This window comes from Ixodes scapularis, unplaced genomic scaffold, assembly GCF_016920785.2.
Source record: "Ixodes scapularis isolate PalLabHiFi unplaced genomic scaffold, ASM1692078v2 PGA_scaffold0__279_contigs__length_252992795, whole genome shotgun sequence".
NCBI lineage: Eukaryota > Metazoa > Arthropoda > Arachnida > Ixodida > Ixodidae > Ixodes > Ixodes scapularis.
The window spans coordinates 176583334-176610738 of record NW_024609835.1 but is presented as its reverse complement, the minus strand read 5'-3'; the positions used below and the strand labels follow the sequence as shown (position 1 = coordinate 176610738).

Here is a 27405-nt window from a genome sequence, read left to right as displayed (position 1 = left end):
AGAAGATATTTCATACAGCAGAGTAATTTTTAAAATATATAAAGAGCGTGCTTTGGGCTCTCCATAAACATAAAAACATATTGATGTAATCTAAGTAGATCGCCAGTATTTAATTGTCAAACTTCGTCAACAATTAACCGATGGGGCGTTTTTGACATTTTTACAGGAAAAAAGCAAAACGCCTAAAATTATTTCATGGTATTATAGCCTTTTACGTGTAATCACAGTGTGCTTGAAAAAAGTTAATATAATATGGACTGAAAATCCACAGTGGGAGATCGAGCAAAACATCCGCCCCACGACGGATGTGAAAAACACTGCTTTTCGTCGCGGCCTCTTTTAAGATTCGTAAGTAGAGAACTAAATATTTGTTTTGGTTTGTGTTGTTTCAGAATCCAATTCCAGCATCATGAATTGGAAGCAAGAAGAAACGGTTGAGCCAACATGCTGATTCGTCTCTGCGACTGATTTTGATACCGAGGAGCAAGTGTATTAGGGATCACCTTCAAGTGAAACGTTCCAGCTGGGATGGTCGGGATGAAGAGTTTCGATGACGAAGACGGCGGTGGTGGTGCAAGGATGGGTGGTGGCAATGCGCGATTCGACAGAGGCGACCTGAGCTCCGAACCTCAGGGTTACCAGAGGCAGCAACGGCAGCAGCAAGAGCCTAGGCCTCCGCCACAGTTTCCTCCTCCGAAAGACTTTGTGGGGGGCTTCTTGACAAGCATAAACCAGGACCTCCTCGTCTCCAAGACGTTCTACTTCTTTTTCTTCTCGGCCTTCGGCTCGCTTTTCCCCTTACTCGCTGTCTACTTCAAACAAATGGGAATGAACGCAACGCAAAGTGGGCTCCTGATCGGCATTCGACCTCTGGTGGAGTTCATCAGCGCTCCCATGTGGGGCGGCATTGCGGACCGCTTCAAAAAAGGCAAGGTCATCCTGCTCGGCTCCCTGGCCTGCTGGATTGTGTTCACGCTGTCGCTGGCCTTCGTGCAGCCGCCCCCGTCGTCCTGCATCGACTACAACGACACACACCACGTGCTGTACCTACCAGACACCGGACAGCGAGAGAAGCGCGGCGCCGACTTCTGGTCGGACCAGGTCTCGGTCCAGGAGGAGGATATGCCCCCGAGGCTGCAGCGGAAGCCCTCCAGCACTCAAGCACCTCCTCTTCCGCCGGTCGGCAAGGGCCGTGCCAAGGCCAAGCAGCTTCCACCCAACTACGTGGTGGGCAAGTCTCCCAATACGGTGGAGTACACGCTCAACTACAACCAGGAGCGCCACACGTCCTACATTTCACCGCCGTTCAGCTCCATCGTGTACAAGTACGAAGACGTCCAAGAGGTGTTCTTCCTGCTTCTCCTGCTGATCGTACTCGGCGAGTACTTCAGCGCTCCGGCGATCACCCTGGCTGACTCTGCGACAATCTCCTATCTGGGAGAGAACTTGGACAACTACGGGAGGCAGCGGATGTTCGGTTCCCTGGGCTGGGGTGTGGCCATGTTCTTCGTAGGAATCGCGCTGGACCACTCCACGTCCTTTCCGAACCATCCGTGCGGGCCTTACGAGAAGGAGCGCAACTACACCATCTGCTTCGCCACCTTCTCCGTGCTCATGGGTTGCGCCTTTATCTCGGCCACGCAGCTCAGGTTTGAGTACTACCCTGGCCCGCAGGACGACATTGTGCTGAAACCCGTCGTGATGAACAGCGACGCCAACAAGCCCATCACCATAGAAGACATCGCGCCGGGAATTCCTGTTGCACGGCCACAGAGAGAGGAAGAGGTGGTTCCTGAAACAGCTAAAGTAAGTAATTACAAGTCGTGGTTTTTTAGCTATGGGAATATATTTCTACTTTGTTTTCGTTATATATAATAGGCCTGTCAGTACTAAGACGCTTGGCCTAACATGACGTTATACGCAAATGGGTATAACAAGATAGTAGGGCTCAAGTTATAGGTCAAAAATTATGTTGAGAACCAAGCTTATTTAGGTCACAGTGGGTTGTCATATCAAATAAGCCAGGTTAGGGGCGGATGATTACCATTTTTTTTAATTGAAGTAAAATCGAATCATACAATTGCCATGTATGTCAAAAGCAAAATTGTTCTCCAAAACGTTCAGAAATTTTATTGCGCTACAGAAAATATAAATGTAGCAAAGTAAAAATTCGTTTTCGGTTGCGTAAGCTTTTTTACTCGGTTATATTGAGTGGTATAAAGTCCAAAAATAGCTTACTTCTTGCAAATATATAATCTGCTGCCCACATCTGTTTATATTGAGAGAGTCTGGTCAATAAATAAAGTCTGTGGCCTGCTAGAACAAGCCGACTTCATGATAAAAGAACATTGTCCGCTGCTATCTTATAGAGATAGCGGCATAGTTTGTTTCACGTCAACAACACAAGATGGCGGAGGGATCATACCATTTCCCGCTTGCCAGACTTTCAGCCCTGCTTGCTAGACTGTTGGCATCTTCAAGAAATTGTCAGTAGGAATGTCTCCGATGTCAACTAGTTTTTTTTATATATACTGAACAAAATGGACCATATTTCATAATCTAAATAAAATTAAAAAGTCAAACGTTGTACTACATAAATTCTGGTTTTAATTTTAAAACGATGTATCAGATTATTTAAAACGTGCGTCGTTTACTAAATGCGCTTCGCCCACAATCTTGCACATGAGTCAGAGCCCATTGCACTGAGTTCAGACGGTGGGCGGGGCTCGTCGCCCACTGAAGCTAGTCGATTTCCCTATAAAAAAAAATGTGTGCGTTATCTGATCGTGTTACAGTCATAATATGTCGTGTCAAAACCAGTGTTGACGGTAACGCCTTACAAGTAGCGGGGCTACCTGTAACGCGTTAGATTTTTGTACTCGTTATTTTTCTAAAAGTAACGGGTAACGTACTTACGTCAATTAATTCAAGTGACGGATAACGCAGCTACGTTACTGGTAACGTCTTCTTTCGAAAACCTGAAAAAAGTGCACCTAGACTTTTTCGTGTTTATACATTTTGTTTTATCCCAAGTCCGGACTCAGCTGACGCTGCGAGCCGATGTGACCGATCAGTGGTCGCCGTGTTTTTGTAAGTGCTATGTTATGGCTGAACAAATCATAAACAAAAAAGGCATCTTACTTGCGTTTTTAACGCTGCTTGATCGGGCCCATTAGCTGGTAGCTTCGGCTGTATCTGGACTTAAGTTGATACGTAATATATGCGCCAAGTCATTAAGTAATGGACTCATTCTACATACCTTCAAAATGTTACCTGTCCTTTCCCCACGCAAAAAAAAAAAAAAAAACAGTTTAGAGAAACCCCAACGCCAATGTCCTTTGTCCCATTATCGAAGAACGATGTCGCCATAAAAACGTTGTTACCGTCAATTTATTATTGAAAAGTAAGGCAAAATTAACGTGTATAACTTTTTATCGGTAACGGTAACGCTTTTTTCTTTATTTTGAGGTAACATAGGTCACTAACGCGTTCCTTTATTTTGCAAGCAACCAGTAACGTATTTCGTTACTTTTTTTTTGTAGCGCCTACAGTACTGGTCAAAACACAAAATTTCAAACACGACACGTTATTTTCTGGATCGCAGAGTACCTCTCGCCGTTGCTGGGCTGTCGGCGTATTCCGAAATACTACCAAAACTCTCCCAGTATGAACTGATCTGATGTGGGTTATATACTCTACTGTTGTTTATTTACTCCCTACGAAATATGTTATATTATTTTAAAAATCTGTCAAAGTCAAAATTCGGTTATATATTTTAAGCCCGCTTTAAATATAATATACTAGAGCCTGTATTACCCATAACTTTAAAATAAAAGAAAAAAATATATATATATATAGAGAGAGAGAGAGAGATTGTTCTCGTCGACTGATTTCCTAATCGAGCTATAGACACTGGCGGCTTAAACAGCTAGCATCGCAGGAAGTGGATAATTATTCTCACGCTTCTGGTTTGTAAATCGTTCGTCGACTTTCTGGTGGACTGCAGTCGTAATCTGACTGCTTACGAGGAAAAAACACACTGGACAACTGGCACCATTGAGCAGGTAGTTCACAAAAACTTCCGATCTGCCCTTAACACTATTTGCGAGATTAAGACTGTGGAGGGGGGGCTCGCCACACCCTGCATTTCTTAAGTTGCCGATGACTGCAGTGCTTAATCGTCACTTCCATCCTCGCACACGACAAAATTGAGCTATCAACGAGCTAATAAAATAAATATATTGGTAGCGACGTTTATCTCAGATATCCTATAAATGAACGCGTGGGATCCGGTAATTACGGCTCGATCGTTTAAAGTTGTTTGGAAGAGATTTTAAATGTTCGTTTCAGGAAGCGAAGAACATTTTGAATATTCATTTACCTACTCAATTGAACTGAAATATTAGCGCCACGCAACTTCGGGTTCCGTCACGTGACGTCAAATCATGCGTAATCAGTTTTCTCATTAAATTGAGCTAAGCAACAGAGTCACGTGACGCTGATTTTCCGAGTATATTTAGTAGAGATTGTGAATTAATGTAGACGTCTCGTGTTGTTAAACTCGCGGCTATACTTCGCTCGAAGATCAGTGTTGAGTGCTTTATACATCAATTTATGTTTCCCACGAACACAAACCCGACCAGCCTTAAAAGCTTTGACACTAGGCCACCGAGAAACAGCGTCTCCATCTGCTACTCGCAGAGCACGGTGTTCGCGCAAACGACGCGCAAGCTGCCCGAGCTGCTGGCCGTGCTGCGTTCATTCGCCACCCTGCGCTACGCGGCCTTCCTGTGCGTCACCTGGTTCATGGGCTTCGGCATCGGCCTTGTCTTCACCTTCCTCTTCTGGCACCTACAGGACCTCGAAGGCACGCCCACGCTCTTCGGCGTCGCCTCGGTCATCAACCACGTCTCGGAGATATTCGCCTACTTCTTCAGCTTCCGATTCATCCGGCAGATAGGACACGTCAAGGTAGAGAATGGACTGTTTCCAAAACCGACGCGCCCCAATGCGGCGAAATACCACGCAGTGCACTCTGGGAACTAGTTGGCCACTCAGTTTCGGTTTCGACTGAGCAGATTCATCTCATGCTATCACGCCGCGACCGAACGCGCTGGTTGCGTTTTCTATTATCTGACTTTTTTCCGAATGTACAATACACTCATTCTCGAGCGATACAAAACGAAGGCCGGGGCACTTTCCTTGGTTCCCGAAACACCGGATATTATGAGTGCGTATGCAAACGTAGTAAGACGTGGCTTAGTTACCTCATCTTTGAGTCCAATTTCAATAATCCCGTCTAGCACCAGTGGACTACAAGTGAAATTCGGTCACCTGGAGCATTACACGTATTTTGTTTGCCAAACGTCCGCTTCTTGTTAATTCATTGAACGAAAAGCAAGCCGCATCCTCACAGGACATTCCCAACCCCGAATTTCGCAGCGTCGACATTCCCAACACTGGCTCGTCCACATACCTCGAAACGCTAACAGAATGGCTCAAGTACAAAAATACAACAAGCATGTCTTAAGACAAGCTATACGTCTCGGGCTTGTGCTAAAGCGTCGAGGCCTGACCATTTAGGTTAGTTTAACGGCGTTAATAGTCCATGCTCTGTGTGTAATCTCTTGTCGACGTGTCGATCGAAACCGAAACCATGGCAATCTCCTCCCTGGCCAACTAGTTCCCAGAGTGCAACGCGCGCCGTGTTGCATGCAGGGCTTTATGGAAGTAGTCTATTGATCCGTCAAGCGACGTGAATTTTCCCGCTAAATGTAACGGCAAAACTGAATGGTTGCATAGGTCACGTGACGTCAGGTCAGTTGACTTCGATTTCTCCCGCTATATTTAGCTGGGAAACCGGATTGGTGTCTGGGTCTCAAAACGTAAAGTTTTCCGCTAAATTTAGCGGGTAACTGAATTGGGGTATAGGTTACCGCACGTCCATTTCCCGCTAAATTTAGCGGGGAAACTGCATTGATGTTTGTGCCGCAAGATATGAATTATCCCGCTGAATTTAGCGGGGAAACTCAATTGACGTACACGTCAGGTGCCGTTAATTTTTCCAAGCTGTGTAAGTCACGTGACATCACGTGACGCTACTTTCCCCGCTAAATTTATCGGGAAATGCACAGACAGGCCGAGGGACAACATTTTCGGCATGGGGTAGCGTTAAAACGTATTTCACGCTTTAAAAACTACCTGTATTTTTGTTCTATTGCAAACGTCCTCTCAGAATGCTTGACATTCATGCCTCCTTGGTGCCGTCACGTTGTCACTTGACGTCATAGTGTCACGTGACGCAATGACATCGTCGAGACCATGTCCTAGGCGCATGAATAAAACTTTTAAGAGCTGGGCCTATAAATGCTGCGTTTTTAATAACACTTGGGCTGCCCAAGTTATCTGCGCTATGGAATTTTAACGTAGATTACGACTCTGGGCTGCCCCCTCCACCACGAAACTGTAGCCAATCATGCGTTCACCCGTAGATAAATTGAAGGGGACGCAAGTTCACATGAATGCCACCTGACCTGATGTTGCGTCACGTCGTTATGGGACCACGTGGTTCGTAGTGACATCAATTGCGTGACCCATAGTAGCACGGATCTCGTTACCACGTGATCCATAATGGTACGAAAAAAAATTGGGTTGTGGGGATATTTATACAGCGCGTAGTTGGTCAGCCATTACAGTTGATAATGGTACGAACCACACGATTGTAGTGCGCATTTTACTTCCGTCGATTTCGTCATGCATAACCGCAGGGATGCACCGGCCTTATACTTCAAGATCATTGCATATAGGTGTTTTCACCTCAAATCAGGCACTGCTTTAAGGTCAGTTCTTTTTTAGTTTTACCTAAATAAAATGTTTTCTGGGCCGTCTTGAAGTAACGGAAGACGCAAATAACAAGTTTGGCAAACTTTTTTTATTATATTATTGAAGTGACCAAGGCGGTAATAGTCCTATTGCTATATTACCCAAGCATCAAGGAAAATGCAGGAATTGATGTTCCACGCGCCGCACGTGTTGGCCTCAGCCGTAACAACTTTTCTAAAGCAGATACCTAAAACAAAAAGCATCTTGCACGCGCGTTCGACAACGCTTTATTTTGGTTATTTACTTCGAATCTTTTACACGGGGAAGGCGTGCGCGTGTGGCGCGTAAAACAGCAATCCCTGCATTTTCCTTGATGCTTGGGTAATATAGCGAATGGTCTATTGACGTGTCTTCCGTCTGTCGGGAATCACATGTTTAACTGCGCTCTATTTTCTCACTCCTCTAAATAAAGGCACCAGGACACTTTTGTGACACTCTGGAATAAAATTTAATTGTGCTTAAGGAATTGAAAAATAAAATATATTTTCGAATAACTTTAGAAACAAGTCTTGGACTGTGCTCCTTTGATTACTGCAACTAAAGCAAGAGTGTAAGTGAGCTGGTTCAATCCAGCCATGGTAACCCAGGAGCGGGTAAAAAACGAGAAGAACATGAAAATGCAAATTTGGCAAGTTCTTATGTGTGACGTATTTAATATATTTTAATGATATTGCTATCACTAGAAAAAAATCTAGCTCTTTTAATTACTAGTATTTACTAGTTATTTTGACTAGTATTATTAGTAATTACTGGTTTCTAGCTACTGGCGTTTCAGCGCTTTGAAACCCCGGCAACAATCGCTGCCGAGAATTGCTGCTGGATAAAAAAAAAAAAAAGCCTAACAAAACTATACAAAATGTCTTCCACTTTCTACAAAAGTCATGGAAATTATTCGGAATAGTCTTGAGAGAGTGTTGTTAATGTGATGAAAATATTGTGCTTAAAGAGACAAATGAAATCATATTCCTTAAAGTTTGCCTAAAACTGGTTACCAAACTGTTCCTTCTGTGATTAAGCTTTTAATAACTACTGATACTTCAAAAATTATATTTTTAATGTAACTATTATGTATTGCGAAAATTATAAAATTAAAGCGTTCACAACATTGAAGAATTGATTTGTGATGTGCTATTTTCTCAGGTACTTTGCGTTGGACTCATCGGCAACGTGTGCCGATTTCTCTACATATCCTGGCTGACAAACCCTTGGTGGGTTCTACCATTCGAATTTATTCAAGGTAAGCAAAATACAATGTTTCTTTAACGTAGAATTCGCGTTCAGTAACGCCCCCGCCCCCCCCCCCCCCCCCCCTTTTTTTTTTTTTTTTTTTTTTGTGAAAGCGATACGCGTGATATTTGCACGTGAGAATATGGAAGAAAGAACAATCATAATCACTTCAGCCGAGCCAGGTTATGATTTCATGCGAATCCAGTAGCCACATTTGAAAAGCAAGTATGTTCCCACGTTGATGAATGTATACAAAATTATATTAAAAAAGCACTAGCAAATTTTGTTATACTGTATATGCTTGTTAATTTTTCTCTTTTTTTTGTAGATTTTGGGTATTCATGGGAGTCGTGCATCCGCTTGTCCGTGTTTTCACACTTCTCTTGTTATGCTTTCAATTTAGAGAGAAAAAAAAACAAAAAAAAACACGACCCCTGCGACGGTTGCTTCTCCACACTATGTGTCATAGTGAGGAGAAGGCTAACCTCAAAACTCTAATTCGTTAACATTAACGCAGCGCTTTTCAAAGTCTACTACCCTGCGACCCGTCTAAATATAAATTATCTTTATCCCTTTCTTTCTCGCTTACTTTCTTCCTTTCTCTGTTTCTCTTTCTTTCTCTTCACAATAACAGAAGCTTTTAGATTTCAGCGTCAAAACTGAGGCTGAACTTTTGTATGACAGTTAATACTGGTGACCTACGCGAAGTCGACAGCACCTGGCGGCTAGAACAAAAAGCCGTAAGGGTAGGTTTACTCGCCCGCGTTCTTCAGCGGATCAGATACTCCCAGCGCCTGGTGGTCTAAAGGCTAAGCCGTCAAAGTAGGTTCAAAAACACGCGATGAAAGATGGGGAAGAAACTACCGTGAAAAAATAAATAAAAAAAAGCGCATGGCAGCACGTGTGTATATAAGGACTATACTATTTCTGAAAGCGCGGTTTCTCAAAATGAGGGCGCACTTTCTACACCGCAACCCTAATTCCCTGCTCAATGTGGAGCTACGACCTGTACATTAATTTCATCAACACTACCAAAAAAACAAGTCTGTTTTTTTTTTTTAATTTTTTAGTCATTTTGCGAATTTGCTTGGGCCCCGACTCACGGTTTGAGAACCACTGCATTAACGGATTTCGTAAGTGTCTCTTTTTCCCTGCATAAAACAATTAACTCTGTTTGTTTTTGTTTGTTTGTTGTTGTTTTTTTTCTAAGAGGAAAACGTTTTTGCACCATCACCGGAACTGCATCCCACTCGAAAGCCGCGCTAACTAAACTTCTAAGCGCGAGTCATAACTAGAGGCTCCTTTAAAAACCTTAATATTTTTTTTTAGGTCGACCTTTGGTCTGGCTGGTTGCCGACTCACACGCGGATAGAGCGAATCTCGCCCCAAATGAGGTACCCGTCAGAAAGCAGTCGTGGTATAGGCCCGGTCCGGCGAATGCCGTAACCAAGGAAACGGTCGTCTATGACTCCTACCAGTACGCTACCGGCGACGAGGACTCCAGCAAATTTTATGATCCGTTTCACCTTACCATGGACCGTAGCGAAGACTACGAACCCTTCAAACCAATCGGGTGCTGCAAACATGGCACTTGACTTCGTGCCCCAGTTGTCACTGCGCCCCCTCCTGAAGCTCATGTGATGCTCAGGCGGCATTGGGTTAGCTTCGCGGGGATTGTAGCGTATTCTGCAGTTTATCGTAAGCTAAAATGATGTATGGTTACTTCTCGCTGGTTCCTTTTCCTTCGCCTACAACTTAAGTATTAAAAAAAGCGAAAAAATGGCTACAATTAATGTCGCTACGTAAAGAGGCGTAGGAGCTGATGTTGTCGAGAAACGTTCGCCTGTCCTTAAAGCTCGTTCATTAACGTGGCTTCATGTCGTTGAATTTGGAATATTTTATCTACTTTGTGTTCGTTTAATGATTTCTATTGTAATTATATTGATTAATTTACCAGGAAAAATAGGCAGGGTTTAACGCAGCCTCCTCATTTGAGTTGCATGTTTATCTAGAGTGAAAAAGCGCACTGCGAAGTGTTTCTTGTTCATTTGTTTTCAAACTTGTTTTAAGCACCTTTTCAAAGTTCTAATACTGGTTTCGCGGTATAGGATGTGAAACATTTACCCTCGCTAAGGTGAATCAGGATCACTAGTTTGAAAAACATTGTACGAGTAGAGCCATTGGCACGTGTGAATGTAATGTACGGCAGTATTATAGTAAATGCGACAATATTATTACTTATCTCAAATAAAAGGCAACCTGTACATACAATTATTGAAACCCCAGGTGGAATAGCCTGACATTACTAGATCTTGATATCCGCCTTACGGCTTATTTCCTTTTCACGGAATAGTTTTTTTTCTAGGTGGAATGGATACTAACTATAATTCAATACACTTTGTGCATCGACCACAAATCTAGTCCTCCAGTTAACGTTTGTTGCGCATTTCTATTGTGCACCACATTGATCTATGGAGTATTCATTTCCCTCTCTGGCCACTCCTGTTTTCCGCCCGCCGGCGCGCCATCTAGTGCAAGGCTCGCCGCCATGTTCGTCCACCCAGCTCTCCACTTCATTCTATGTTCCATCTATTCATTCGGACTCCTCCGCCTTTACTCCATCTCATTCATGCAGTTCCTTTTTTTTTTTCATCTAGTATTTCTTTTTGGAGCCTCTTTCTTTTCTCGTTTTTTTTTCGACTCCCTTTATTATATGTTTTGGCCTTACTGTTTAGTTTATTGTCTGCGAACGCTTTTTCTCCTTCCCACTTGTTGTTTTTGTCCGCTTGTCTGCATCGTGCGGGCGGCGGCTTCAGCATCGGAATTTTTAGTTTTTCTTTTTTTTTAGATCTCCCTGCTCTATCTTCCAGCGGCCCGATTTTCTTTCATCCTTCCATCACCCATAGTCCTTTATTCTTTTCTCTTTCTTTACTTGACTCGAACGTGTGCGAAAGAATAAAGTAGAGCCGAACGATGGGCGAGGGTGTGCGCTCAACGATGAGACTGCAACGCGAAGCTGCGTGCGCTCGGTCGGCATGGAAACGAGGCTGCGGAAACGCCGACGGCCGGGAAACCCAATGTGCCCAGATATCGAGAGTGTTCCAAACGGCATAATCGGGCTCAGGTGGTTTACGAGCCGCGTTTGTAACGCCATGTGCGAAGAGGACGCGAATGCCGACGATTGTTTGCTCTCTCAAAAATGTAGACTCTCTAGAGGGGCCTAGATTTAAGAGAAGAAGCAATTCAAACGTCAGAGAGCGTTTGGAACTTAATGTCAGACGCCTCCCTCGCATATTCATCGCAAGTACGCATGCGCTGTGTTGTAACGTGGCGAGGAGGAAAGCGGGCCGAGAGGCAGAGGCGCTTGCATTCGATCGACGCGTTGGCCTCTCCTTCGCAGCCTGCGTTGCAAACACGGCCCATAAACCACGTGACCTCGACTGAACAGTTCGTGACACTCTTCAATCTAGGCTCTCTCGGGAGAGATGGGAAAAGGCGCCCTGCTGACCACTGCCGGGGCGGAGACGTGTCAAAGAGGACGGCGCTCGCGTTCCATTCGGGATTAGGGAACTTGGTAGACTGACGAACTGCGACGAAAAGCACCTTGACTGTTTTTGTTGTTGTTTATATGTTTTGTTTTGTGTGTTTTTGGTTTGACGAATGGTACGCTCGTGCGGCGAAGTTTCGCGCCAAGATTTATTGAGGAGCCAGATATTGAGCGCGCAGGTTACTTTGGCGAGCGGCAGGCCTTTAAGAAGTGCGCGCAATCCTTAAAAAACCGTCGTGTAGGAAGGAGCAACGAACTTATTCTCACTATATTTCTATGATTGGAATGTATGTGCATGACGAGGAGAGAATGGAATGAATACGAGGGCTTCATGTTCAGCAGTTAACGGTTAGTATAAAATATAGTATGCTAGTTATGATTCTAGCAAGACGCCACACGCTGATTCTCCGCATAATATCGAGCACAATAGTAATAAGATCGCCAAAAAGATCATTAAAAAAAATATTGTTCTCTTGTGTTTTTTTTTTTTTTTTTGGCACCACAAGACAGATCACATTCATGCGGAAGAACGTCGCGCTTAAGCGGCTGTGCCGAGTACGTGATATCAGGACATAGCGTACCGACTCAGAAGCACCAGCGCAATGCGAACATATTTCTAAAGTACCTTTAAGTAAACAATTTCATTTAGTATTTACACGAAAGCAGATTAATTAAAAGGTTTAGTGTCGACTACTCAGCGATCATGACCTTAACCATTTAAACATGTAGTACACTGAGCACACGTCTTGGAGATTTGAGTGGCTAATAAATAACTTCAAACAAATACAATTACTATTTTACCGTTTTACTATTTTGTAGTCCAGTAGGCCACTGTATTTTCTTGCCCCTGTTTCACTAACCAAAAAAAAAATGGCAGCGATATTTATCGGCAAAGTTGTATAATGCATAGAATGCAGTATTTAGGAGCGATCGTTTAAATTGTTTTAAAGTTCCAGAAGTGAACAACCTATATTTCTTGTACATTTTGGGAAAACTAAATTGGTGTTTTGCCAGGTGACCGGTGATGGGAGGGCACGGAAAAAACTTATTTCTGAAAAAAAAAAAAAATTTTATTCGTTCTTTTTTTTAACATAAAAATTGGGGGAAAAAACCGAGACTCAATTTATTTAAAATATTAAGAAGCGTTTTAATCAGCAAATTTTTGTTACAAAATGTAAAATTGACACTACTCACAACGCTAAAACAACAAATATTCGTATCGCCCGTCATTTCGTAGACAGTGCAGGTGAAAGGTTAAACCCACTATACTATAATTAAATGTGCTAGTCGATAGCAAAAAATAATAAAAGAACGGTAGCAAAAAAAAAAAAAAGAAAAGGAAAAAAACCGATGTGGTGAAGGAGCAACGTTGAGAATGGGAGGGAACGCAAGCGCTCGTGGCTTTCTGCTGCCTCTATCCGTCGTTAAACTGTTTGTATTGCCATAAAAGCATACAGCAAATTAGCATTATTCTGCTGTTCAGTATAAAGTGTGCAGCAGTAAAGCTATAAATATGAAAAATATCTCAAACTAAAATTTTGTAAAATTTATAAGACAGGAACGATGACTGAATGCTGCTTAATTTTTGTTCGTGTAGTGTGTGCATGCATGTTAAGATGCAATTTTTTTTTTCGTCTATCGCATATTTTTTGGTGGTTACATTGTCACGATTTGTAGTCAAGGAAAACCGTGAGATATGTAGGACATGCAACCGAGCCTCCGCTACTGCACCAGCATACGCTCATACTTTTGTGTAATATAGTATCGTAATTGACGAACGATGGTTCTAAGTTAATTGTCACAGTAAAACCGATACACCGTTTAGTATGATCAAGATTTTTGCTATTGCCACATGCGTAGTAAAAAAATCTGCTCAATAGACAAGGCTCTCATAAGCATTTACAAATAAGAAAAGGTGTTGGGATGGCACGAAAAAAAAAAAAAAGAAATTATTTCTGGAAAAAAAAAAAAAAAAAGCTTTTTCTTGTTTTTTTCCTTGACATAAAAATCTGGGGAAAAAACGAGACCCAATTTATTTCACATATTAACAAGCGTATTAATAGGAAAATTTCAGTAACAAAAGGTAAAATCGACATGAATCACAATGCTAAACTGGGGAAAAACTCTTGCGGTTGTGGATATACGTCGGTATCTTTCCAAAGATTACTGCATTACTCTTCCTAAGACAAATTTTCGGCTGTTTCAAAAATTTCCGGGAAAAAAGTATTTTCGTGTTTTTTTGTGTTTTTTTTTTTTTTTTTTTTTTAAGTTTTTCGGAAATTTTGCATACGCACACATGACTAGGGAGGGGAGGTGCAGGAAGGCAAAGGGGAGGCGAGGCCACTGTATGGGGATGGGGGAAGGATGGGAAGGGGAATACGGATGGAGTGAGAGTGGAAAGAAGGAGCAGGGGATGGAGGGGAAGGGAAGCTGATGAGGAGGGGCAGATACCGCTGTAGGAAGGTGAGGGGAAGAATTGGGAGAGGGAAAGACAATGAAGGGAAAAAATAGGGTTGGCGAAAGGGAACTGGTGTGCCACGTACCGCGAATTTCTTTTCTAAATTTAGCATGAAAACTGAATTCCTGTCTTGCAAACAGGAAGGCGGTGAAGGAAAAAAGAGGAAGGGGAAAGGACGGCGATTTAAAGAATTGGAGGAATTTGGGGTTAAGGGGGGAGAGTGAAAGGGAAAGAAGAGAAGGAAGACAGACGGCTTCAAGACTCAAAGCGCAAGAACACAGCGCTCACGTCTACGCCCCGAGACACCTTTAATTAACAGCTCCGGCGCCGCCGCCTCCGAAGGGTTATCACAACAAAAACGGAGGCAGTGTCCCTTTCGGACACCCATACCACCCGCCTTTCCCATTTACCGACCGCAGCAGCAAGCAACACAGGTGTGTAAAAGGGGGAGTTAAACCAATCAGAGGGGAGGCGGCTTTTTAGTAGGAGGTGGAAGGATGGAGTGAGAAAGGAGGGGGGACAGAGGAGGAATCGGTAGAGGGGATGTGTGTTCCATGTGACGCTTCTCCGGTCACATTTGGCGGAGAAACCTAATTCTTGCACAGGTCAGGTGTTGTATATTTCCCAAGCTAAATTTAGTGAGGAAACTTCATTGTAGTCTAGGTCCTGTGGCGTATATTTGTTATGTTTGACTTAGTGTGGAAGCTGAATTATTGTATAGGTCACGTGACCTCAATTTTACCTCTAAATTTAGCGGGTAAACTAAATTGGTGTTTAGGTCACGAGACGTGAATGATTCAGCTAAATTTAGTGGGAACACAAAATCGTCATATAGGTCACGTGGCGTCAATTTCCCCATCTTTGTCTATAGGTCATCTGAAAAAATTTCCCCGATATATTTAGCAGAACATGCACGGACGGACTAATGAATGGACGCACGGACAAAACTTTAAAAGGGGGGTTCCGTCAAGATTAAAAAAAAAAAAACTTCATCCTTTAATACGTTTTTCTGTATGCACATCCCGCGGTCTGGCATGTTGTCATCGACCTACAAACATGCGTCACCATACAAAAAACAGGCGCACGGAGAAAAAAAAAATCTATACGTTCACTCGCATCGGCGGGGCCAAATAAAAAGGCCAAATTGCACGCCTCAAGAACGAACTCACTAGTCTGACTTAGGGTGCCTTCATGTGCGCTTTGCTTAGGGTGGTGGCATCTCGCCATTTTGTCCCACACGTTTATTTTTCATTTTTGTTCAGAAGCGCGCGAAAGAGCGTGTCCCTGCACGCGTTTGTGGCGCTGACTGTGCTATGGCGACATTTTGTTTTCGTCGATTTCTTTGTATTTTACCCATGAGCGCGTGCTGTCGGCATCGGGTACAACAAAGGGTGGCATCACCCTAAACAGAAGGACATTGAGGCACCCTAGTCTGACTGGGGCTGGAACATGTCAAACCACACCGTGTAGCTTCTTTTTTTTTTTTTTCCTTCTTCGCTAATAAGGAATTGATAAAGTAAAACAAAATTTAGTCGAAATAGTCTCTCAAATTGAACATGTGTACAAAAAGAAAACCTCAAGTTGTGTTTTTTTTGTTTTTTTTTGTGCAGGTCGCAATTGTCATCTTGTAAACCCTGAGATGGGGAACGATAAAAAAACGGACGAACACAACAAAATCTCAAACGCAGCTGAAGTTTTATTGATAGAATCATACCAATAAATAGACTTTTACACAAAAGGAAAAGAGAAAGGGCAACAAAAACTCAAAAGCAAAAACAAGACGGCCAACGCGTTCACCCCAGACGGCCTAAGCCACTCCCCGGCTCCAACAAACACCGGAAAGGGCGCCGACCACTCGAACAACAACAACCCCACGGTCACCACACATGGTGACCTCCAAACCGCCCTTAGGAACTCGGAAGAATTAATCGAGGGCATTTCTCCCCTGCATCGCAGCTCGTGCACGTTGATGTCCCTGGACATCAAAGATTTGTATTATTCTTTAGATAGCGTGTTGTTGCTGGAAAGGGTAAGGGAGCGTTTAGAAAATAATTTGGTCTCTTTTCAGGCCAAAGCGGGCATTTCTGTAGATGCGGTACTGGAGCTTCTGACGTGCTATCTGAGGGCAACTGTGCTTAACTTTAATGGTGACAGTTATATACAGCGGAAAGGTGTATGCATCGGTTCGGCGGTGGCTCCCGTGTTGACTGAGTTTTATCTTAACACTCTTGACAAGAAAATAACAGATTTTATTGGCTGTTTTGATGGAGAAAGGTTTCTGGTTCGGAGGTTTGTTGATGATATCTTGGTTTGTGCTCCGAATCAGCTTTTTGCTACTCAGATCCATTATTTTATTTTGACCGCTGCACCGGAATTAAAATTCACCTCTGAATCAGCGAAAGATGGGAAGTTACAGTTTTTGGACTTGCAACTATTTAATAAAGCGGGGCTTTGTTGGTCTTATGGTAGAGAAACCGTAAAGAAGGTTCTTTCTAGATGGAGTGCTCATTCTAAACTGGTAAAAGGGGGGGTGGTGAGATCATTGATTGGCAGTGCACTGAAAAAATCTTGTTCTCATTGTGTTGGTACCGCTTTCGACGTTCAAACCAAACGTCTACTGTCAGCGGGTTATAGTTTGGATTTTATCGTTTCTAGTGCACGTAGACTGCTTGTACGCGCGTCGGTGATCGCTGAGAGGGTTCAAGGTAGAGCTTTTGCTGTAATTCCTTATTTTCATGGTTTTTCTCATAGCCTAAAGGCCTTGGGTGCGAAGTTTAACGTTAATGTAGTTTTTAGGACGGACTTCCGTTTAGACAGGCTTACTCCGTTTTCCTTCAGACGTGAGCGATGTTGCGGAAAAAAACACAGAGATCCCTCAGTCTCCTGTGTCACAGAGGTAGTCTACAAGATCCCCTTTGACTGTGGGTTGTGTTATGTTGGTCAGACGGGCCGTTGTTTGAATGACCGACTTGTGGAGCATAAAAGGTGTGTAAAAAATTTGGCGCAGAATTCTGCATTGGTTAATCATGTTAGTTCTTGTAATTTTTGTTCCCCTCTTTGGGAAAAGACTTCTGTGTTGTGTAACAAAAAAGAATTGTTTAGAAGGCTAATTAAGGAGACTTTATGCATTCGCGAGCGGGGGAATTGTGTCAGCCAGCCGTCCTTGGTGATCACTGATCGAATGAAAGAGTTTTTGCTTGTTTGAAGGGAGCTTTGTAAACCTTGAAAAATGCGGAGGGGGGGGGGGGGGGGGGGGGCCGGGAAGCGTTTGCTTCGAGTAAGAAATTTGGGGATTATTCTTTAGCGGTTTGGAGGTCACCATGTGTGGTGACCGTGGGGTTGTTGTTGTTCGAGTGGTCGGCGCCCTTTCCGGGGTTTGTTGGAGCCGGGGAGTGGCTTAGGCCGTCTGGGGTGAACGCTTGGCCGTCTTGTTTTTGCTTTTGAGTTTTTGTTGCCCTTTCTCTTTTCCTTTTGTGTAAAAGTCTATTTATTGGTATGCTTCTATCAATAAAACTTCAGCTGCGTTTGAGATTTTGTTGTGTTCGTCCGTTTTTTTATCGTTCCCCATCTCAGGGTTTACAAGATGACGATTGATTACCAGCTCGCCTGCACTCTCTCACTGCTTACAGGTCGCAATATTTGTTTGTGTGCGTTGTATAGCTATATTCCGACGCGTTAAAAAATGAATCTTCCGATTGAAATTTATTGAACACTTAATGACGTTCTCCTCGTACATTATCACCCGGTACATGATGGGATCTCAAACTCTTTAATCTCGAGGAACACTTCTTTCTCTTGTATGGCAGCCAAAGACCTCCCCCCCACCCCCCCTACCCTCCCCCGCCCCTTCGTATCGGCATTGACACACGGCATTCCGGAAGCCTACAAACCAATTAAGATAAACGCAAATAATTAAAACATCTCTCCAGCCTACAATGAGGGTCGTTAGTTTCATAAAAAAAATTGTGGCAGGTATCAGGATCTACTCGTGGACGTGTCCACGAAGGTTCAGCTCGCGATTTGAAGAATAAAGCGTATAAAACGCGCCTGAAAATTCCCGCATTGCAAATCGATAAACGAGCTGGGATATAACAGAATCAGGATGCCGTCTCTCTACCCTCCTCGCCATCTATACATTGCTTCCCCTCTCATCGTCTCGTCTGTTGACGGGACTAGGTGGGACGGGGCTTCTGAGAGCGACTCGATGTTGGTAAGGAGAGGAACCGCAAAAGCCGTGACGCCACATTTAGTGGATGTAGTACATTGTTACGTCACAGGTTTCGTCGAGTGACGAAACAGAATTGTGTGTATCAAAGTGGGAACTTGTCGAATTAATTTGCCGATGAAATCTTAGTTATTTTGGTTCGATAACTTGGCAGCGTAATTGAAGATGCGTAAAATTGCGCGAGGCGGAAACACCTCCTATCGCTACTCTTAAGCTGGTGTATATAGCTCTGCGTCAGTGAATGATTCCGATTTGCTAAAATAGTGCTTAAACTGGGGATACTACCTGGTGCTGTGACAAAGAATGAAATCCGAGAGCTCCGGAAACTCTGAGATTTCTGGGAACCCGGTTTGAGAGACCATTCTTTAAAGCAGTGTTCTCTAAACGTTTTGGCTGAGGGGCTAGATTGGGGATCTGTAGCAGTCTCGAGGGCCGGGAAAAAAAGTAATAGTAAATGATAAAAAAAAAACTCGAGAAACAATTCTAAGCAATCAATTTGACACAACAATTATTGTTAAAGTAAGCAATAAAAACAGCACCCTAAGGTGGAGTAATACGCACTTCAATACCTCAGCTAGAAATTTAACATTTACCTAACTCTACACAAAAATTGTGAAAAGGAAACTTCACCAGGCATAAATCAAAGCGCATGGTAAACTTGGCACATTCGCCCAGGCTAACGAGAATAATAAAAGTACTCCTGACAGTATGCTGACAAAGGACACTAAATACAATATACTAAACGTCATCCAAAGCATTTACTATTTTTATTTAAAAAAGTAAATTACGCTACGCCGAACGCTCAATTTTTTACCCAATGTAGTGCTAGAGCTTCGAACCAGATGCCAAAGTTTCAGTACCAACCGTTATGCTATTCAAAAGTTACAAACGATTATCTGGAATTTTTGATTGGGGAAAATGTCGGCCAATGGATTTCTTATAATACACACAGCTTTATGGCGCCAGGTAGCAAAACCGGGTGGAAATGGGCCCCATTTTCTCAGTGAACATTCAAGAAAATCACATAACTTCTGAATAAAATATCTGTTCGTTCCGAAACTGTGGCATCCGGCTCGGACCTCTAGCGCTACCTTGGGACGGAAATTGAGCGTTGGGTGAGGCATCGTTTATTTTGGAGGGGCAAAAAATCTGTGTAAATTTCTTTGGGTGGCCACCCTCTACATAAGAAAGCAAAAACGTTTTAACATAGTTCCAGAGACATGAAGCCAGGGACGAAGAATAATGACGGTGGTGATTACAATGTGCATTTAATATTTAGGCGAGAGAACCCGCGTTACAATGCAGTTTCTCTTGTTTCTGGTACCTTCGTTGGCGCACTGGTAACTTCGAGTGCGTTGCAACGCCGTTTCTTTACGCTCACTACAATTTGCGCCTGTAGTGAAGCTTCTGCTAGAAGCGGGCCGCGGGCCGGGCTTTATTAAAAGGCCCGCGGTAAGCCGAGGGCCGGTGGGAGGAAGACTTAGGCGGGCCGGTTCTGGCCCACGGGCAGGGGTTTGGAGACCCCTCCTGTAGAGGTTGCGGATATAACTCGAGATGTTTTTATGTGTGTGTGCATGTTCCAGGCGTGACGCACGCCGCGGTCTGGGCGGCCTGCTGCTCGTACATCAGCCAGGCCACACCCGCCAACCTGAGGTCGTCGGCCCAGGGAGTTCTTCAGGGTCTGCACCACGGTTTGGGTCGGGGCTGCGGCGCTGTCATCGGCGGAATTTTCGTCAACAACTTTGGTGAGCTATTCAAATTGTTCATAATTTTCTTTCTCCCTGTTTCCTTTTTTTTTTTTGGGGGGGGGGGGGGGGGCGGGGGGAGGGAGCATGAATCTTTCTACAAATTTTACCTGGGATCAATATACCAAATATAAGTATTATCTTTTTTTAATAAATTACTTTATTTGGAGCGGTTTTTTATTAATTTTTTAGGCAACAGCTTTTGAATTAATGGCCAAACATTTTAGCGATGCATGCAGCATTTCTAACCATTAAATTCCTGTCAAAATGAAAATTTTAAAGTGTGATCTTTCCGCAATTTTTGTCTTTCTCATAGATAACTTGTATGACTTTTTTTCCTTCAAATATTTCAGACTAGAGTGAAACACGGAATAGAATTTCTTTCTGGACTTTTCTTTCGTTTTCGGCGATAGCATTTCTTTCGGTGCTTCCGAAAGCAATTTTATCTCATTTAAAACGTCTTTATGTACGTTGTTAGTTAGACTTGTTACCGTGACTTTAAAAGGTAACTGAATAGAATTACAATTCCTTGGCCTAAATGTAACAGATTACCGACACAAACTGAAGTTCGTAAAACGTAATCGAATACTTACTCTTTCACTTTATTTTATTACTTTTGCGTTGTTCCGAACCATCGCGCATAGAACATGCAATGGCTACTGCGTGTTTGATGAGTGAACTTATTTTGACCCATCAAACTAGAACGCAAAGTATGTAAACTTAGTACTATCTATTCTTTTTGTTAGTATCAATAATATTAGGCCAAAAACTTTCTTAAGTTATGAACGACTTAAGCTAGTATTCGGAATAAGTGGCCATTGCGTTGTTCAACCGATACAAAATTAAATCACACGATCATGCAAAGATCGCACTAAGGTGGTGGATGCACGTGCATCATTTCAAACAATCCAATTTCGCCATCAGGGAACTGGAAGACGCGGCTCTCCTGAAGCTTTGGTGCTCTATGTTTGCGGCATGGTGACAAACTAAGTGCTTTTCTTGGCCACCAATATAAAACCGACTTGAAGTGAGAGCAGTACGCGGTGCTTGCCTTGAGGCACATTTTGGAGATTGTTGATAAATGAAGTTTGCTATCCGATCGAATCACCCACTTGATCTTCCCTTTTTGTTTCTCACCACTCTCGTCAGAACCAACTTTTCGCAGGAGATATTAGCACACGACCTTGCAGTCATACTTAATATGCCTCATAGGAATCTTCAAAAGTATCATTATAACTTACGAGGTTGCATCCACGTCACTCACGAGTTCACAGTCGTCCTACCCTGTCTGAACTCCAGTGTCCATGTTAGCCATTACTTATTCTCAGAAAAACCATGGCATCTTCTTTTACTCTATAGTTTGGTGTCCAGTGTGAAGTCGTGCATGTACTATCGGGGAAAAATTAAATGCGAACAGAGGAGCGCGTGACTCGCGGTACTGGCTGCGCCGCCTGGAAGTGAGCCTAGGGGCGAGGGTGCGTGGCCTACTTTGATGTGTTCACGCCCCTCGATTGGCGCTCCCCCAGCTTCGGCAGTGCGCCTCTCAGTGCGCTGAAAGCTGTCACCGCTATCTTTGCCTGCTCGGCGAGTGCGGCGAGCTTCTTTCCACCGCAAGCGCTGAGCCAGCAAAGATAGCGGTGATAGCTTTCAGCACGCTAAGAGGCGCACTACTGAAGCTTGGGGAGCGCAGAGGGAGGGGCGTGAACACGTCGGAGTAGACCACGCACCCTCGCTCTTAGGCTCACTTCCAGACGGCGCAGCCTGTACCGCGAGCCATGTGCTCCTCTGTTCGCATTTCATTTTTCCCCGATAGTACAGTTTCCTGACAATGAATTCAGCCGGCCCCTTATTGAACTCCCTCTAACTTTCTTGTTTCTAAGAACTTAAGGTGCACTTTCGAAGTCCAAAACCATTTCGGCAGTGCTCTCCTATTAGCTCATTGCCTGCTAGTGTAAGTGACTGCAATTAGAGTTTACCGCCGATCTCTGATTAAAGGGACCATGAAATTGATTTCCGGCTGAATTAAATTGAGATTTTACTCAACGAATTTTGTTTGGTACGCCATAATAAAACTAGTGGACGAGAGTAGAAAGCCTAAAACGTGCTTTTCGAACTTTTTGTTTTATATCAGGCTATTTTGTATTTTTTGCCCTCCGAACCCACTTCGAATTTTCACTCTGATGCATCCGCGGTGTCTGAGCACGTTAGCGGAACCCAGCTCAAACATTGGACACGAGCAATGCGTAACTCGGATAGATGCGATCGTCAACAATCGATCCGTGGACGAATTTTCGCATTCCCATTCGTGGCCAATGAGTGCCGTGACGGCACTTATCATCGCTTATGAATGACAAGCGTGCTAAAAAAGCACAGTGGAAGCTTGCAGTCAACGCTTTCGGTGCCCAAGCCACGTCAGCACCACGGGACTTCTCATTACGCTTTTGAGTTAAGGATTAAAGGGGCCATGAAACAAAATTTGGGTTGGGATGAATGATTTTAAATTGGGACTTTACTAATCGCATATCGTTTAGTTGCCCAAAAGAAAGAGGCTAGAAAGTCAAAAGCTAGCTTTTCGGTACGAACATTTGAAAACATAGCGGACTATTTGGTACCTTCTTGCCTTCGAAAGCTCTCCGTCTTTTCACTGTGATGCATCCGCGGTTCCAAAAGCGCGTGACCGGCGCCAAACTGACGTCACAGAGCCCAGCTCACGCATTGGATACGAGAACTGCGTCACTCGGACGTAAGCGCTCGTCAACAATCAATCCGTCGACGAATATTTGGATTCGCGTTCGTGGCCAATGAGTGCCCTGACGGAACTTATTGTCACTGGGGAATGACAAGTTCTATGGTGTGCATAAAAAGCACACTGGAAGCTATGAGTCATCGCACTGGTGCCGAAGGAATGTCACGACCACGTGATCTCACAATTCGCATTTGAGTTGAGGATTAAAACTAAGGAGGAAGAAGTAGAAAAATCGTTTCATGACCCCTTTAAGCTTAGGAGGAAGAAGTCGAAAAACCATTTTATGGACCCTCTGAACCTGACAGCATAGTTCATACCCTATTTTTACTGTCAATATTTTAGGGCGAGGTCACGTGGAAAAAGGCGCATAAACGATTGGCCTAGCCAATATCTGACTTTTCCAGCTCAGTCAGACGGGATAAAGGGCAAAACCCTATCGGCGGCCTTTTTGTGTTTGCGGGGCGGGTACGCCTAGACAGAAATATCAACAAGAAACTCACATCCCCCCGGCCCAGCTTCGTGTGACAAATAAAATAAAATACAGATGATTTCTTTTTTTCAGGTGGGGGACAAGGCGGAAGAGAGGAGGGCCTCTTCGCCTCGCTAAGCGAAAATTGTCGCATGGCGTCGGTGAGCGGTCGCTCACCGACGCCATGCGACAATTCCTATTGGCCATTATTATTCTACTCTTTTGTGACTCGGCGCTTCAAGCCTGTTTGTTTTCCAACAAGAGCTCTGGGCCCGTTGTTTGTCTGTAGACGGTTGAAACCTCCAAACTTGGCTGAGCGTAAAAACAATTTCAAAATTAAAAGCACCATCCTATCGTGCTTTTTTTTTTTTTTTTTTTAGCGGGGTTTTGGGACGGGTTCCCGCTAGAAAAAACGGTGCTCCGGGACGGAGCCCCGCAACGCAACCCAGCCATCGTGTTGCAATCGAGCTAGGCGCACACTGAATCGCCCTTCTCCTAACCATTCCTCGCCATTGAAGGAATGAAAGAATGTAAAGAGTAATTGTCAGTCATTCGTTAACAACCAAGTTATAAAATTAATTAATGATAATAATAATAATAATAATAATAATAACATAAATAACAACAGCAGAGCTCAAACAGTAACAGATTACAAGTAATTATGTTACTTGTAACGCCTTAGCTCTACGTGTGAATTTTTCATTAACATTTGTTCCCGACATTTTGACTAATCAACACGTTGGAGGCGCCCCTGCTTACGCATCGTATCGTTATCAGGTGTGGATCACTGATCTCTATTTAGTAGGCTGGATCGCAGATCGGAAGCCTGTTGGTGGCACCACCAGCGGCCGTTGCTTGACACCAGGCCATAGACGCTAGTCTATGGGACAAGCACACAAACGTATAAATATTAAAGCTTCTACGCGGTTCTTAAAGATGAGTATATTATGATATGGCTCCGATCAATATATCGGGTGTTTGGAGTTCGAATTGTTAATTGTCAAGCGTTCGAACGTCCATTAAAAAAAATCTAAGGTGTCAGAGTACACACGGCTGAGGTGGCAAGCTTGAAGTAAACAAAGGAACTTGCCGTCAATAAGACCATCCTCGGGGGAGCCTAAGAGTTGATGAATGTCAACAAATTTTCATCTTGACGGCGACTTTCAGGGTCGGTAGTAAGCAAATTACGCGTAGCAAAGCCTTCAAGCTTGTCGTCAGCTAAACCCAACTCATTAAAACTGCCACAGACTCCGGAATAACTCTATATGTAACTCTTGTCTCTTTGAGCTCCACTACATTTTTTCGTCCATCGGAGTCATTCTTGACCACAAAACAAGTATTTATAAGAACTGTGAGATCTGTCAATTTAAACGTCTTTACACTAGCCGTTTGACAGGCTTCCCAAAAAGTAGCCAACTATTTTCAGCGCCGACAACAGCTTAGAAACGGGGGAAACGGCACATTTTCTCGTTTTTCCCACAGAGTCCCAAGGACTAGTTGGTGTCAAGTGATGGCTGCCGGTGGCGCCACTCGACCCCAGCAACACAAGCCCCGATCATCAATTCAACCTACTACAAGATAGATCAGTGGCGTGGACATCGTAGCTGTCGGAACGGTCAACTGTGGTGGAGATGGTGCCGTTGTCACGCGCGAGGGAAAGATCACATCGTCAGCAACGGCACTATCACCACTTTAAGAAGGGAACACATGAGTGACAAAAACGGGCACGGCGCGACAGTTTCTATGCCAACTTGCGCGCACGCTTTGACGTGGCGGCTTGGCACAGGTCGACGTCACAGCGTCCTGGTCTGTTGCTATGGGAATCAGAGCGAGGCACCCGTTTTTGCCGCTCACGTGTTCCCTGATTTACACGGGCCGGTACATAATTAGACAAAGTAAAAAAAGGGAGCCGCAAAAAAAAAAAATCGATCCCTGAATAACGAATTCACGGAGAGACGGCGGTCGTTGGTCGAAGCAAGCGTGCCTTCTTTGAAACTCGAATCGTCGCTGACCAATATCACTTAGCCTTAGAAGGTAAGACCTGTGCCATCACCCACAAACGTCGTGCCTATAGTGGACTCACACAGCGCCGCCTACCTTGCGTCGGCATCGCCATCAGCGCGTTTCGGATCGCCTCATAACGGGCGCGACGTTAGCGAGCGGCGGCGCCTACATGCACGCGTCTGACGTTTTGTAGCGACTCTGAGAGGGCTTCGACGTGTTTATCCCTTGACGCGGCTCGGGGATCAACCAACGTTGGGATAAATTAAGGATGACGTCATGCCCATGTCTTGTCTTCTAGGTGGATGGATGGACGGATGGAGCTGAATCCTTTGTATCGGGCGGCGGCTTTCGCCAACTAGCCATATTTTTTTTCCTCTAACATTTATTTAACATAAAGCTATATATCTAGAGATTGGTATTCCACTGACCCGCGTCCCTCGCGGTCAACGTGACAGGCACGCAGGTCACGTTCCGGGCCTACGGCTTCGCCTGCCTGGTGGTCCTGGTGGCCTTTGTTTTCGTCAACTACTACCGCAAGGACCGGGGCTTCGCGGCCTTCAGCGACGACGACGATGAACCCCACCTGGTCGTCGAAGAGTCGTCGCACCTGGCGCCGCACGGGGTGCCCTCCAACCCGATGCAGCACTCGCTGTCCAAGCAGAACCTGAGCGAGGGTGCCGGACCCGGAGGTGGCGGACAGCAGGGGGATCAGCAAGGGGGCACGCCCGGAGGACACACTCAGGGAGGCTTCCTCAACATTCCCGGCACTGGAAGCCAAGGTGTGTTCCCGGTTGAAAGCCTAGCTCTGATTTTTGGAGGTGGGAAAGATTCCGAAAAAGGAGGGGTGGCATACTCCATTTCACTCTAAGTCCGTACGCAGCCGGTCACACAGAATCGCTGGTGCTATGGTAGCTACAAGGGAAGGGTGGAGGGCACCGTATGCGAGCAGTGATAAAGAGGGGCGCGAGCCGCGATGAATTTTTTAAGAAGTCTGGATTGAAGAGAAGGTCCACCTGAAACCGTGGAGAGCGTTTGCAATTTAATGGCGGACGCCTTCGGCGAAGATTTGTCGGAACTGTGCATGCGCTGCGTTGAATTAGTGATGGCGAACGTAAAGAGATGACGCCATGACGATGCAGTTTTTAGCGTTGTTTTGATTGGCTCCATCGGTTCCTAGCGTCGGCTGCTCTGGGGCTTAACCCTTTCAGGTACGAGTGCATTTCATAACCACGTTTAAACTTGAAACTTCACCAAACGGTGGAAAAACTCCCCAAAAATCAGCTTCAAACAGTTTCTAGTGAATTGGTGCTCAATTTGATGCTTAAATATGGAGGTGCAATTGCGAGTCACGAGATGAAAACTACTTGCAAAAATTGCAACTTAGTTTGTTTGCGGTGTACTGGCGTGGACGGCCACGTTTCGAGTTGCCGCAGCCCCCCCCCCCCCTCCCCCCCCCCCCCCACCCCCCCCCCCCCTTTTTTTTTTTCCGACAACGCCTTAAAGGGGCACTGACACCCCAAAGGTCGTATTCTTTTTTATTGTCTAAAACGATGCAAGTTGTAGTCATAGACACGCAAAAAAAAACCGCATCGCGAAAAAAAATTTCCCCGCGCGCGCGCGCGCCTTTTTATTTTTGGCGTTTATATTTCCCGCGCTCACCTCCTTGCTTCTTTTGATCGGTGACGTCAAAAATCAGGAAATTTAGAAGCTTTGTAGGCGACCTTTCTATAACATTTAATAACGGCAATCGTAAAACATGTTTTTTAACGCAATTACGAACGCACTACGGCCTTTCTTTTTGAAATACTGAAAATAAGATTTCGGTGTGATGTCGCTTCCTGGATTTGTGTTCTCCCTCGGAAACCTCGGACAACTTGGCGGCGCTCGAGCAGAGGAAAGTATTTGGGATTATCGGCGAGTCGGGGAGGAAACCGGTTTTTCCCCGCACCGGCTCCCTTCTATCCCGCCTGCTCGCCTCCTCCTCGCTTCGGGTCGCGGTAGCAACGGCGCTTAGCTTCACAGCGTGGAGCGGAGGTCTGAAAGAAAGTCGAGTCGCAGGAGACCGCAAACTTTGACTCACTGCACTGGCGCGGATCGCGCGG

The 27405-nt window shown here is 44.5% G+C and overlaps 1 protein-coding gene across 1 annotated transcript; it reads left to right on the top strand.

Moving 5' to 3' along the window:
• The first annotated feature begins 537 nt into the window (after window positions 1–537).
• On the top strand, window positions 538–26171 carry LOC121833001 (major facilitator superfamily domain-containing protein 6-like). The gene is made up of 5 exons (XM_042293549.1): window positions 538–1806; window positions 4702–4971; window positions 8023–8119; window positions 19923–20084; window positions 25759–26171. Exons 1-5 carry the CDS (start codon window positions 538–540, stop codon window positions 26169–26171), a joined length of 2211 nt encoding a protein of 736 aa, XP_042149483.1.
• Window positions 26172–27405: the final 1234 nt, after the last annotated feature.